At 35.5% G+C, this 14,325-nt stretch overlaps 1 protein-coding gene across 4 annotated transcripts in view; it reads right to left on the bottom strand.

Moving 5' to 3' along the window:
* AGFG1 (ArfGAP with FG repeats 1) overlaps positions 1–14,325 on the bottom strand; it is a 73,127-nt gene that overhangs the window by 18,023 nt on the left and 40,779 nt on the right. For all 4 annotated transcript variants that reach the window (XM_082840942.1, XM_082840943.1, XM_082840944.1 and 1 more), the window contains exons 3-5: positions 12,130–12,245; positions 6,299–6,461; positions 5,105–5,258 (exon numbers count right to left, since the gene is read on the bottom strand). In XM_082840942.1, coding sequence (XP_082697068.1) covers positions 5,105–5,258; positions 6,299–6,461; positions 12,130–12,245 — 433 coding nt within the window. The remainder of the gene's footprint in view (positions 1–5,104; positions 5,259–6,298; positions 6,462–12,129; positions 12,246–14,325) is intronic.

The following is a 14,325-nucleotide window of genomic DNA, read 5'->3' as shown; positions in this document are numbered from 1 at the left end:
AAAAGACCAACTGGCATTTCCCAACTGGTCACCAACCTAAGAGCAAAACTCCAGGCTTCCCTAAAGTTAAAATATGTAAGTAAAACGAAATAACTCAAAAGACTTTTTTTAAGGCAAAACAGATGCTGGATAAGATTTTTATAGAGGATAAGATAAGAATAAGAAGTGGTTGGTATGCAGGAAAGGGAATGCTAAGTGGTAAGAACAAAAAGCACGTCCAAAAGATGGAGAAAGATTATAATATGTCACCAACAAAGTGAGTGAGCCACTTAAACCCTCTGCAGGCAATTCTACTTCTAGGTAGTTTTTGTAAAGAGATAATATTGCAAATGAGCATGGCTGAATCTAACAGCTAAACAATGTGTTTTTTATAATAATGAAAAACTTAGAAACTCAAATGGCCGACGAGAGATCACTTAAATATATTATGGAACATCATACAATGGAATATAATGCAGCCATTTAAAAAATTCATGTAAAAGAATATTTAGCCCAATACAAAAATACTTACAGCTAAGTAAGTAAGATAAATAGGTTAATAAATTCCAGATACATTTTCATCTGCTAATGTCATTAAACATGGCATCATGTGCATAGAAAATCTGCATTTTAGTTAAATCAAAGTAGTGAGATTTCAGGTAGGTATCATTTCCTTCTTTGTTTGCCTGAGTTCGCTAAGCTTTTTCAATGAATATGTACTCTACTTGTAAACAAACCAAAAGAAGTCACTAAGCAAAAAAATTTTCCATTAACAAAGTAAAACATTATTCTAGGAAGAAAATCAGGAAAACTTAACAGTATTTCATGTAATTGCTGTTTTATCTATCTAAATGGATATGACGGGGGCGGGAGAGGAATGTACCTAGAGTAACCCCCTTTTCCTACACACATGTGCCACTTCCCTTCTAGTGTCTTCACACCTACCACTTCTGACGAGTGGAGTGCTATCCCCACATGTCACTGCTCACACTGCGTTCTTGAAAACCTTTTTGAAACACATCTGACCTGGCCCTTAAGCACTACACACTAGAACCTAAATTAAAAGGCTGCTTCTTGCTTAACAATATAAATTCTGTATTCTGGACTCCCTACAATATTTTGTCTGTTTTTACTTAATATGATAAAATTCAACCTTTTTACAGGCTGAAATTTTACTTTCCCCAAAAGAAATATAATGGAAGAAATACTAATAGATAAATAATAAATTTTAAAAATTAATTTCCTAAAAAATATTTTGAAAGGAATATCTATACCAGTTTAAATATAAGTTTAAATAGTTACCATTTAGCATTGCTGAGAACACCAGTAAAAAAGTACAGTTTAGTGAAAAGGGAATCTAAGATAAGAATCAGGGAACTCCATCCTAACATAAGTAACTGTAAACCATTGGACAAGTCCCTCAATTGTTCTGGCTCTACCAGTATTCTCACTAACAAAATGAGAAGATTTGCTAGATGGTCTCTACTAGCAAAACCAACAAACACTATAATTCTACAACTTATGAAACAACAGAAATAAATTTCTTAAGAGCTTTGAAATACTAAGCCAAAGAGAAGAAAATTCTACTAAAAGATAAAATAAGTTTATTAAGGCCAAAATAGGTAATAAATAAATAATATAACTATAAACCAAATGAATAGAGAACACGATATAGGAAATTCTCAAATTTAGAGTGGATTATATTCCAAAATGCAAGTTTCCAAGTTTTTTGAACACTTAGCTGTACAGTTGAGAACAACAAATGAAACATCTGTCCCTTGTAGAAACAAGAATTGGGTCCCTAAGCTAGTTTGTGACTTATAACCTCGAACATATGTGTAGCCTATAATAATACATATTCTACATGTAACTTGTATTTAGAACATCGTATGGGAAAATTTTACATTTAACATGTTTCAACAACATCAGGGGAAAAAAATCAGTTCAATGCAGGCTTCCCTGGCGGCACAGTGGTTGAGAGTCTGCCTGCTAATGCAGGGGACACAGGTTCGAGCCCTGGTCTGGGAGGATCCCACATGCCGCAGAGCAACTGGGCCCGTGAGCCACAACTACTGAGCCTGCGTGTCTGGAGCCTGTGCTCCGCAATAAGAAAGGCCGCGATAGTGAGTGGCCACCGCTTGCCACAACTAGAGAAAGCCCTCGTGCAGAAACGAAGACCCAACACAGCAAAAATAAATTAATTAATAAATAAACTCCTACCCCCAACATCTTCTTAAAAAAAAAAATCAGTTCAATGCAATCCATTTTGTTGGGCAAGCCTATTTTATCACATTTATATTTTCCCAATGATTTCCCACCAGAGCACCAAACACACTCATCAAATACCTATTCACTATAGCAAGACAGGGTTTTGTAATACTTCTATCCGTTTTTATTTGTAGACACTGAATCTAGTGTCTTCAACAACTGATTATAGTAACTTTTTAAATCTGTAAAGTGTTGCGGAATGAAACTGATAAACACAACTTTGGAAATTAAACACTAATAAATTCAGTAAACAAAAATTACTATCTGGAACCTCAAACAATCTCTACACAAAGAAATCCAAACTAAAAAGAATGTGACAAAATAATAAAGATGCTTTTTACACAGTCTTATTCAAAAAGTACAAAGGAGTCAACTCAGAATTTAGAATTTAAGGCACCAAGTTAATGAGCCTGAATCTTGCCAAGAGTTGTCTTTACTCTTCGGTGAGCAACAGATACTCATGAGAAAGGAAAAAAAAAAATGTAGAGGCCAGAGGATGGAAACAGGCAACCCTCATCAAATTCAGCTGACAAACAGACTTTGTTTCACCTATATGATAGTTTATTTTCATTAATTCCTAACATTTAAAAAGAGAGCATTTCACATTACATAACAAGTTTTCATACTTCTCTTAAAAGAAAACTGGTGTATTTAGTAATCCTGAGCCTGTATTTTCATGTGGCAACAGGAGATTATAGACCATCCCCCTTTGAAAGGGGCACTGCATTATATTATTCATTTGTGTTAACTGGGTGGCAAGGCAATTGAGTTTGACATCCCTCATATAAGGTGTGGCCAAAATCAATTACAGTTTACAGTTCACAGGTTTTGTGATACGTTTATTACCAAGCAAAATAACTATTACATGCTGTAGTAAATTATGTTTCTAACTGCATGCCTATTTCTGTAGAAGATGACTTTTCCTGAACATAATACTGACCCCACCACTGACACATATCCACACACACACCAACTCAGCCAGAATGTTCAAATAAAGAAGGGTAAAGACTTCTGGCTTTTAACCCACTGAACTATCTGCAAAAGAACAGTTTTCCCTTTAAAACAATGCCGGCCAGATTGGCGTATCTGAATAATTACTGTTTGCTATTAAAAGTTCCATTTGTCACATCAATGTGTTCAGGAGAAAATTTTCACCTAACGTATTTTTTTTTTTAAATGATAAGTTCAGGGTAAAAACTCAGCTATCAATGACTTTGTATCTATGAATCATGTATGGAAAAGTAAAAATTCAGAGTGCTTGCAAAGGCTCTGGAAAAAGACATTTCAGATTGAACTGTGACACCAATTTAAAACTTACTTAAGGTAAAATGTGAAAGATGGCATCAACTATATTAGAAGGGAAAATAAATGAGTAATTTTATTAGCTTGTTCTTGCAATATCCATATATATTTTATGCTCCTGGGATCAATCAAATGAAGTAAGAAAAGAGTGATCTGAGTAGTCATCTGTAAATACAAAAGAACTTCAGGCTAAAAAACTATTACTCTCAGGCAACCTGACCTAATCTACATGGTTATTCAACTACTTCCTCACAGACACATCTGTCCTACCATTTCTGCCATATGTGGAAAAGAGACAAAATAGTTAAGATTTACTATCTTCTATCAATCTGAAAAATCATACATTTCTCTCTCTCTTAACATTTTCTACAATTAAATAATGACAATTATTTTCAAAAAGCATTTTAAGGGGGTTATTAAAAGTATGAGGGTAATCACGGTACAAATTAGTCTGTGGAGCTGCACTGTCTTGTCTATTTTTGGCTAATATGATTACACAGAAAAGTGTAACATCAATTCCCTGACTTGCAAATATTCACAAATTGCGTTTAGAGACAAAAACACAAAACAAAAACACACATACACACACACAAGGGAAACATGAAATAAGTCATGAAATAAGCTGAAAATTTACAAAAGAGTTTGGCAGTTACTTTTCCATCATTTCAAATTACATTTCCATAAACCTAAAACTGAGATAAATGCAGAATACTCATAAATTACAGAAGGTTCACTCTCTATTCACTGAGTCTTCCACCACCAACTCTTTTGGCCACCATTCGAAAACCAAGAGGGGGGACAGAAGCTAGGGCTCCTGTCTGCTCAGAGAGGGAACTGGCTTCCCACCTAGAGTATGAAGGGAAGAGTCTCCTCAGCCTCCTCTGGACTTCTGGGCTCAGCCAATGTAAAGCAGATGGAAACCCACCACAGCCCTAACAGCGCGAGCCTCCCGATTTCTTACCCTTCTCAGTACAATCTCTCCTGAAAGAAATTCTCATCCTAGAATCCCTTTTGAAAAGCAAACACACACACACACACACACACAAACATACATAAATCACACCACAACTTCCTTCTGTAGCATATTCTTAGAAAATGTTTCCACTGGTATTTAAAACAAAAAATTCCTTCAATGCTTGATAGAAATAAATGTGGCTGAAGAGCAGGTTTTCCATAATTTTCCAAACTATCTCAAAAGGCACATTTCTGGATGCATATATACATGACATACTTTGTACCATTATTATCCAACTATAAGCCAGGACGTGAAATTGAAAGGAAAAAAAATAAGTGGGATAGCATCGCAATTTCATAGGTGAATAAAAGAAGGTAAAATAAATCCCAAAGTACTAATAGGAAATCAATTCAGTAAGCACTGGCTTCAGTTATGCTTAAAAAACAGTGAAATATATATATGCAAAAAACAGAAAGCAAAGTTTCAAATTATCAAATAAAACTGCTTCAAAATGACCAAATCAATTCTTAAATTAGTGTACAATATTTAATTTGATGATTATTCAATCACTCTGGCAAAAGCTGCTGGGAAAAAACTTACCTGCATGACTGTTGAAATGTGCAAAGTTTGCAAAATTGGCTGTAGCTGTTGACTGAGGTGCTGGAGCAGCAAAGATGTCTGAGCCAAGATCACTTAAAAGGTCAAACTGCTTCTTTTCCTGCTGCTGCCCTTGAGAGCGACCTACAACAGGAGACTATAAACCACATATTAACTATAAAGAGCTTCCAGTCAGATCTGCTGAATTTTTATACCACTACTTCCAATTCACCAAGCTTAAAACACAGTTTAAAGATTACATAATCTTCCATTTGTAGAGTTTTGAGTTCTTTGATGTTTTTTGAAAAGCACAAATTTTCAACATCTATTCCCATATTATCTTTCAATGTTAAGTACAGAGTCAAAAGCAATGAAATATAATTACAACAGTTGTTACACCTCATGACACGAGACAGACTTACTGCTAAGACAGTATGATGATAAGGCTTTCATAGGACAAATCTTTTATCCATGGGAAGAGTTACAATATACTGACTTTACCCTTCTCTTCATTTTCTACTCAGACCTTTGATGAAAGTGGAGCAACTTATCTAGATGCCCTAGTATGTGCATTATTTTAAAAGGTGGAATTTAATTCAAATAGTACCATGCCTCAGGATCATTCTTGTGTAGGACAGACATTATAATGCCACACAGTAACAGATCTGTCACAGCTCGCTGACTATCATGAAGTACAGAAGCATAAACTCTAGACACCAACTGCTGAAAAGACTTCAGTTTTTTAGAATATGCTATGTAATGCAAAGCCACCTGCGTTTCAACGATAAACATGCTTCACAATCAGGATAGAGAAAAAATTCTATGCTTGAGAAATCCTTTCCTGTAAAAGAATATCACAGAGGCCATACTGTTCTAACTCTGATGGTCACCACAGATTCATGTTTTACCACTGCATGTTATATGATACGTATGATACATATATGTTGATAGATAGCTATAACAATGTTCCTGTACAGCTTTACAAACTCGTATTCACAATAGCATTCGCAATAGCAAAAAGAACAAACATAGACACATTCCAACCACTTAACCAAGTATCTTTTAATGTATTATAAAGCATTAGGACACAATGCTACTGGTATATAAGGTTATGCAACTGTCTTAATGAATTCCCAAATTCATGGTACTCAATCCTCCTTAAGAAGAAGCCTCTACAAAGACTTAAAAACTACTCACCTGACTAGGTGTGCCCTTATTTAAATGCAGTGCTGGTGCTGAATCTCCTAAAAGAGATTTCAGTGGTTTGACCTCAGGTGTGCTGCTTGTGCTACTGGCAGAGGACCCTGAAATAGATGCATGAACTGATGCCACCACTTTGGCTTGTTCTGGTGGGACATACCTAAAACATACGAAAAGTTAAACAGGCAGTTAACTAAGGAAGATGTACGGAACACTAAGCTCAAAATGATAAGCTTAATTCTAATTTGTACAAGACTGTTTTGATATTAATCTTATTTCAAAACCGTCAGAACTGATAGCTTAAGACTACACTTAATTAAAATATTCAGAGAAAGGGTAATAAAGACTAACCACAAAACTTGTTTCGATTATTTACTTACAGTTTTTCTAATAAATACAATATATTAAATAACTGTTTTTAAAAAAAGAGGACTCGTAGTTAATCATGATGATAGTTAATAACTCTAATTTTTAAAAACCAAAGTATCGTATGCTCATAAATAACGTTTGAAAACAGAGAAGGAAGGAGAAACATTTATTATATTACACTTAGTAGCCCAAAATATAAAGGTCTATTACAAATCTATAAGATTAACAACACAATTTTTAAATGGACAGAAGCAATTCACCAAGGGAGACAAAGAAATGAAAATACTTGTAACCGAATAAAAATGTAAATTAAAATGACATTCGCATTTGATCTGAGTATAAACTTTACAAACTGTGTTACTCTCTATTAAAATACATAAATAGGTATACTCTGTGCCCCAGAAGTGCCATTTCTAGTAACTTATCCTTAGGAAATAATTGACTAACTGTACACACATAAATGTATACGTAGGTTATCACAGCACTCCTTAAAATTTTAAAAATTGGACAATAAACCAAAATCCACCAGAAGAAAAATGCTTAAAAGGATTATACTAACATCTATATAATAGAATAATACATAGCTACTCTGTCTTGACATGCAAATATGTCCATAAGACTTTACAGGTCTTTCACGTTTGATCTCAGTCATGTAAGAATTCACAGGATCAAGGGAGTAAAGGAAGGAAAGAGAGGTAGTTAAGAATATAATGCCCAAATATTGGCAACGCTAATCTCCAGCGCTGGGATTATGTGAGAGCTTTTGCTCTCTGTATTTCTGGGGTTTGTTCTACCTACCCTCCTTCCCCATATTACACAGGTGGGAGAAGTAGAAAAATAGAGCTTTTCTACTCTGTTCCAGAATCTGAGTTCAAATCCCAACTCCATCACTCGATAGCTATGAAACGTAGGGCAAACTACTTCAACTCTCTGTGCATCCAAATTTTCTTCTAAAACACTGACATATGGTTGTTATGAGGTATAAACAAGTTAACATTTATGAAGTACTTAGAACAGTTTTCTGGTACAGGTGTTAGCTACACAAGTGTTGGCAATTATCAAATTATATAATAATCACTAACAATAAAACTGCTTTGTTTTTTCCAGTATATGGGAGAAAACAGGAAGTCACACTTTCCCATAATTTGGCCTATCAGTGATAATGCCAATTTCTGAGTATAGCCAAGTCTTATTAACGGATAAAATCAGATAATAGTCTTTGGCTCAAAGGCTTGCTTAACTAAAAGTAAAACAGCTAAGCATGTATAGCATAGGAATTGAGTCTGAAAACTGGTTAAAAGAACAATTTCAAAATCCCTTTAGATGACAGCAACAGTCTCAATGTTCTAAGTGCAGTTGCCCAGTGAGGCTTTTTAGGGAGAGTGAATTTGGATAGTGCTTATGCCCTGTTAAAAACCCACTGCCCCACTCCAGTGACACGTCACAGGTATGCAGGTATGCAGGAGTGTGAGTTTAAAATGCACAGGTCCCAGCCTAGCTGAATGTTGGTCACTCCCTCTCCCCTACCCAACAACTGAAGTTTTGGGTATTTCTCTTATTAACTATCCTTATTTGTATTGTATTTCTCTTATTAACTATTTCTCTTATTTATTAACTATTTCTCTTATTCTCTTATTAACTATCCTGTTTCTCAGGACAGAAAAGATAACACAAATTATAATTATTTGAGGTTTACAATTATTTGCTTACTGTTTGAATGAATTATTTTTATTTTGTTATTATTATTAATGTGGGGGGGGGTTCCTGGTTTTAATTCTATAAACCTTATTCACACACACTTTTCTCTTAGTAGTTGAAGCTAAACTATCTGAAATCCCAGCGAAGTCCTATTCAAACTAACTCTGAGCTGGTAAAACTGTAGGGAAAATCAAAAATTAGGCCAAGGCTATCAAGCAGAAATGTCTTAACTACAGGAAAGGGTCTAGGAAAAGGTCTAAGAAATTAAGAACTAAAATGATAAAAAGATAATTATACACTTCATTTTAAGAGAATCATTTATGGCACCATGTTTTTACTATCACTGCATCTTCTAAGTTTTTTCTTTCCTGAACTAAAATCTTACTGATAGGTTTTCTTCTACATTCATACTTAATGTTTCTAGTAATGCTGAATATATAGCCCTGGCAAAAATTAGTCTCCTCTAGGGAATACAAAGTTCACAGAACATATAAATCAGAGCCACTTCTTTCTACCATGCTCACTTAATGTAGGTAGAGATATCTCACTCATAACCATGGCAAGTATTCCCTCAACCAAAACAAGCTCTTGAAGATATTCTCTGGGTTCAAATACAGCTCCTCAGGGAAACAAGAGGCCATGTACTTCCTCATTACCTATTCCTTCTATTTGTGACTCTCTCTCTCTCTCTCATCTTCTTAACGTCCCAAGAAGGAAAATATACACTGCTGAATACTGATAAAGAAACAACCAAGAATTCATCACTGAGTTTCAGTAAACTGACTTAAATTGTACTCATACAGGTAAAAATGAAGAGCTCAAAGTAATTGAACACTACTAGTTCTATGAATATACCCCCTGCTCTGCTTTAAAAGGCTTACTAGCCAATACATACCTGTCTTAATTCCTTTTTAAAAATTAACATCTGACAGATTTAGTTAAAAAGGTATAAAATCTTCCTTCTTAAACAGGTAGAGTAAAATGACTTCTTGGTTGGGCAGTGAGTGATATTTTGAGCAAAGAATTACTACAACATGCAATTAAGTGAATGAACAGATTGCTTCATGAGTGCTTTAGCATAGTGCCTAGTATATAAAAGATAGTAAATAAACACTTGCTAAATGAAGGAAGATTTCCGCCCCCTCAGTGGAGCAGGCAGAACATACACATTTATTAATTTTGCTCTCTTACATGGATGCAGTTCGTGGTGCCCAAAAAAATTACAATATTAAATCAAAGATCACTGATTACAGATCACTGATTACAAAACACCATGACAGATATATAAATAATGGAAAAGTTTGAAGTATCTGAAGAATTTCCAAAGTGTGACAGAGGGAAATGAAGTGAGCAAATGCTACTGGAGAAACAGCACTAAGAGACTTGCTCAGTGCAGGGCTGCCATAACCTGCAATTTGTAAAAAAAAATCTGTGAAGTACAATAAAGTGAAGCACAGTAAAATGAGATATGCCTGTATATTGCACTTCCGTCATTCCCAGAATTGTGCCTGTGTCCCTTTTCAATCAATCTTTCCCCATTCGCCAACTGAAAAACATTTGAGTTATTCCCACTTTTTTTTTTTTTACATCTTTATTGGAGTATAATTGCTTTACAATGGTGTGTTAGTTTCTGCTTTATAACAAAGTGAATCAGTTATACATATACATATGTTCCCATATCTCTTTCCTGTTGTGTCTCCCTCCCTCCCACCCTCCCTATCCCACCCCTCTAGGTGGTCACAAAGCACCGAGCTCATCTCCCTGTGCTATGTGGCTACTTCCCACTAGCTATCTATTTTACATTTAGTATATATGTCCATGCCACTCTCTCACTTTGTCACAGCTTACTCTTCCCCCTCCCCATATCCTCAAGTCCATTCTCTAGTAGGTCTTTGTCTTTACTCCTGTCTTACCCCTAGGTTCTTCATGACATTTTTTTTTCTTAGATTCCATATATATGTGTTAGCATACGGTATTTGTCTTTCTCTTTCTGACTTACTTCACTCTGTATGACAGACTCTAGGTCCATCCACCTCACTACAAATAACTCAATTTCGCTTCTTTTTATGGCTGAGTAATATTCCATTGTATATATGTGCCACATCTTTATCCATTCATCCGATGACGGACATTTAGGTTGTTTCCATCTCCTGGCTATTGTAAATAGAGCGGCAATGAACATTTTGGTACATGTCTCTTTTTGAATTATGGTTTTCTCAGGGTATATGCCCAGTAGTGGGATTGCTGGGTCATATGGTAGTTCTATTTTTAGTTTTTTAAGGAACCTCCATACTGTTCTCCATAGTGGCTGTACCAATTCACATTCCCACCAGCAGTGCTAAAGGGTTCCCTTTTTTCCACACCCTCTCCAGCATTTATTGTTTCTAGATTTTTTGATGATGGCCATTCTGACCGGTGTGAGATGATATCTCACTGTAGTTTTGATTTGCATTTCTCTAATGATTAATGATGTTGAGCATTCTTTCATGTGTTTGTTGGCAGTCTGTATATCTTCTTTGGAGAAATGTCTATTTAGGTCTTCTGCCCATTTTTGGATTGGGATGCTTGTTGTTTTGTTATTGAGCTGCATGAGCTGCTTGTAAATTTTGGAGATGAATCCTTTGTCAGTTGCTTCATTTGCAAATATTTTCTCCAATTCTGAGGGTCGTCTTTTGGTCTTGTTTATGGTTTCCTTTGCTGTGCAAAAGCTTTGAAGTTTCATTACGTCCCATTTATTTTTGTTTTTATTTCCATTTCTCTAGGAGGTGGGTCAAAAAGGATCCTGCTGTGATTTATGTCATAGAGTGTTCTGCCTATGTTTTCCTCTAAGAGTTTGATAGTTTCTGGCCTTACATTTAGGTCTTTAATCCATTTTGAGCTTATTTTTGTGTATGGTGTTACGGAGTGTTCTAATCTTATACTTTTACATGTACCTGTCCAGTTTTCCCAGCACCACTTATTGAAGAGGCTGTCCTTTCTCCACTGTACATTCCTGCCTCCTTTATCAAAGATAAGGTGACCATACGTGTGTGGGTTTATCTCTGGGCTTTCTATCCTGTTCCATTGATCTATCTTTCTGTTTTTGTGCCAGTATCATACTGTCTTGATTACTGTAGCTTTGTAGTATAGTCTGAAGTCTGGGAAGCCTGATTCCTCCAGCTCCGTTTTGCGTTCTCAAGATTGCTTTGGCTATTCAGGGTCTTTTGTGTTTCCATACAAATTGTGAAATTTTTTGTTCTAGTTCTGTGAAAAATGCCAGTGGTAGTTTGATAGGGATTGCACTGACTCTGTAGATTGCTTTGGGTAGTAGAGTCATTTTCACAATGTTGATTCTTCCAATCCAAGAACATGGTATATCTCTCCATCTATTTGTATCATCTTTAATTTCTTTTATCAGTGTCTTATAATTTTCTGCATACAGGAGGCTTTATAAGACTAAAATGTCTAGAGAAGCTAACAGGGATAGAGACGGTTTATAAGGAAGAATCCCTAACTTCCCCCAAAAGGGTAAGAGGCCTGGTGATAAGAAACAGGCTACTGCTAGGCACAGATGAGTTAAGATAAAGCAGAAGTAAAGGTCTGTGGAAACCAAATTCAATAAAAAGCCAAAGTATAATGAGTATCTACCTATTTCCTTATTCCCTACCTACCTACCTACCTACTTATTTCCTTCCTTCTTCCTTCCTTCCTCTTATACTAATCTTACCCATAATTAATGTGATTTGGGGAGGCTTTGCTCTAAATACAAACTATTCACTCACCATCTTTTCTTTTCATATTTTTCTTGTAGGAACTCTTTCACTTTTTGTGGATCCCTGAAGTCTGGAATTGCTGAAGATCTATCATCAAATAATCCTAGCCAAATCTGTTTACAGACCTTTGGAAAGAATTAAAAAAACAAAAGTGTTAAATTCGACATCTTAACTTAATGAAATTTTAAGATAATTAAGATTCTCTCAGAAAGATAACCTACTTAATTTTAATAATATTGCTTTCAATGAGGATATTTATCACAATGATCAATGAAGAAGCAACAAATGAAGGAACTAAATTTATTTTAATGTTACAGCATGCAGTAAAATCTTATCAACAGTATCACAAAGAACAGCTCCTCACAGGGAAACAAACAGTGAAATGGCATTTCAGAGGACCTCAGATTGTTTGGTCTTAAAATAATCATACACTGTAAACAATCAGCAAAGTCATGTAACCTTTATGAACCTCAGTTCCTTCACCCCGTAAAACAAAGGAATTAGACCAGTGAGTGGCAATTTCCTGAATCCTTGACAAGTTTAAAAATCAACCAAAAAGAATAAATAAAAAGTACTAGAATCATAAGTAATTTGCTATTAAAGTATAACAAAACACAAATACAAGGCAGATACAACTCTAGCTTTATAATTACCTCCTATGCTTTTTTTCCCTAATGGCTAAAAAATGAGAATCTGAGATTTAAGTTTTCAATAAAATCAAAGAAATGAAATGATGCAGAACTCAAATAAGACACAAAACATAAAGAGAAGTATAAAGAAAAAATTTATAAGGTGGGCTTCATCAAAATTTACAACTGTTGCTCTTCAAAACATTTAAATGAAAAGGCAAGCCACCAACTGAAAAAAGGTAGTTACAAAATGTATAAAACCTTGAATTCTTAAAACTCAGTGATAAAACAGACCCCAAATCAGTATTTTTTTTAAAAGAGTGGGCAGAAAAGTTGGCCACTTCGCCAAAGAAGGTATACAAATGGCAAATAAGCATCCCAACATCATTAGTCATGTAGAAAATGCAAATTTAAAAAACACAGACCCCACTACACAGACACCCAGACATACCACTAGAATGGCCAAAAACAAAAAGACTAAAGAAAGGCAAAGCAAGGCTTTTTTCATGAACTATGTTAATCAAAAACGCAATGGAGGGCTTCCCTGGTGGCGCAGTGGTTGAGAGTCTGCCTGCCAATGCAGGGGACACGGGTTCGTGCCCCGGTCCGTGAAGATCCCACGTGCTGCGGAGCGGCTAGGCCCGTGAGCCATGGCCACTGAGCCTGCGCGTCTGGAGCCTGTGCTCCGCAACGGGAGAGGCCACAACAGTGAGAGGCCCGCGTGCCGGAAAAAAAAAATGCAATGGAGAAAATGCTTCATTAGAATTTCCCCTAGAATAATTTTCTTTCTCTCCTCTATAGACTATTAACTCTCTTGTGCCATTTGTAAGTTTTTTTGATACATAAGAACTTTTGGAAGTTTTTATGAATGAAATGTGTATGATTATTGAGGTACTTGGTGTTTTGACAAATATTTATTACAGTCATCCAGAAATAACTATTCTAACCACCTCAAGTTACATTGGATGGTTATTTCTGAAATAATAATGGTTCTAGCCAGGAAAAGAAAAAAAGACTGGCCATATCATATGCTGGTGAGAATGTGGAACAACTAGAACTCTCAAGAATGTAAAAATGGTACAACCAGTTTGGAAGACAGTTGGTAGTTTTTTAAAAGTTAAACATATACCTACGATATGATCCAGCCATCCTACTTCTAAGTATTTACTCAAGAAATATAAAGGCACATGTCCATACTCAGATTTGGACACAAATGTTCACAGCAGCTTTACTGCTAGTAACTCCAAACGGAAAACAACCCAAATGTCTATCAACAGGTGAACGGATTAATTGTGGAATATCCAAGTAAGATACCATCCAGCAATAAAAATGAACAAATTATTGACACAAGAAACTACGTGCATAAACCTCAAGACAATTATGCTGATTGACAGACCTCAGAACCACCCCCTACAAAGTACATACTACGTAATTCTATTCATTTAAAATCTTAGAAAATGTAAACTTATCTATGGTGATGAAAAGCAGATCAGGAGAAGCATTACAAAGGGGCACAAAAAACTCTTGGGGATGATGAAAATGTATGTTATCTTGTTACTGTAATGACAGTTTAACA

This window comes from Leucopleurus acutus (genome assembly GCF_964270905.1).
Source record: "Leucopleurus acutus genome assembly, chromosome: 6".
Taxonomy (NCBI): domain Eukaryota; kingdom Metazoa; phylum Chordata; class Mammalia; order Artiodactyla; family Delphinidae; genus Leucopleurus; species Leucopleurus acutus.
The sequence above is the reverse complement of the archived record's forward strand: the minus strand, read 5'-3'. Positions and strand labels throughout refer to the sequence as shown.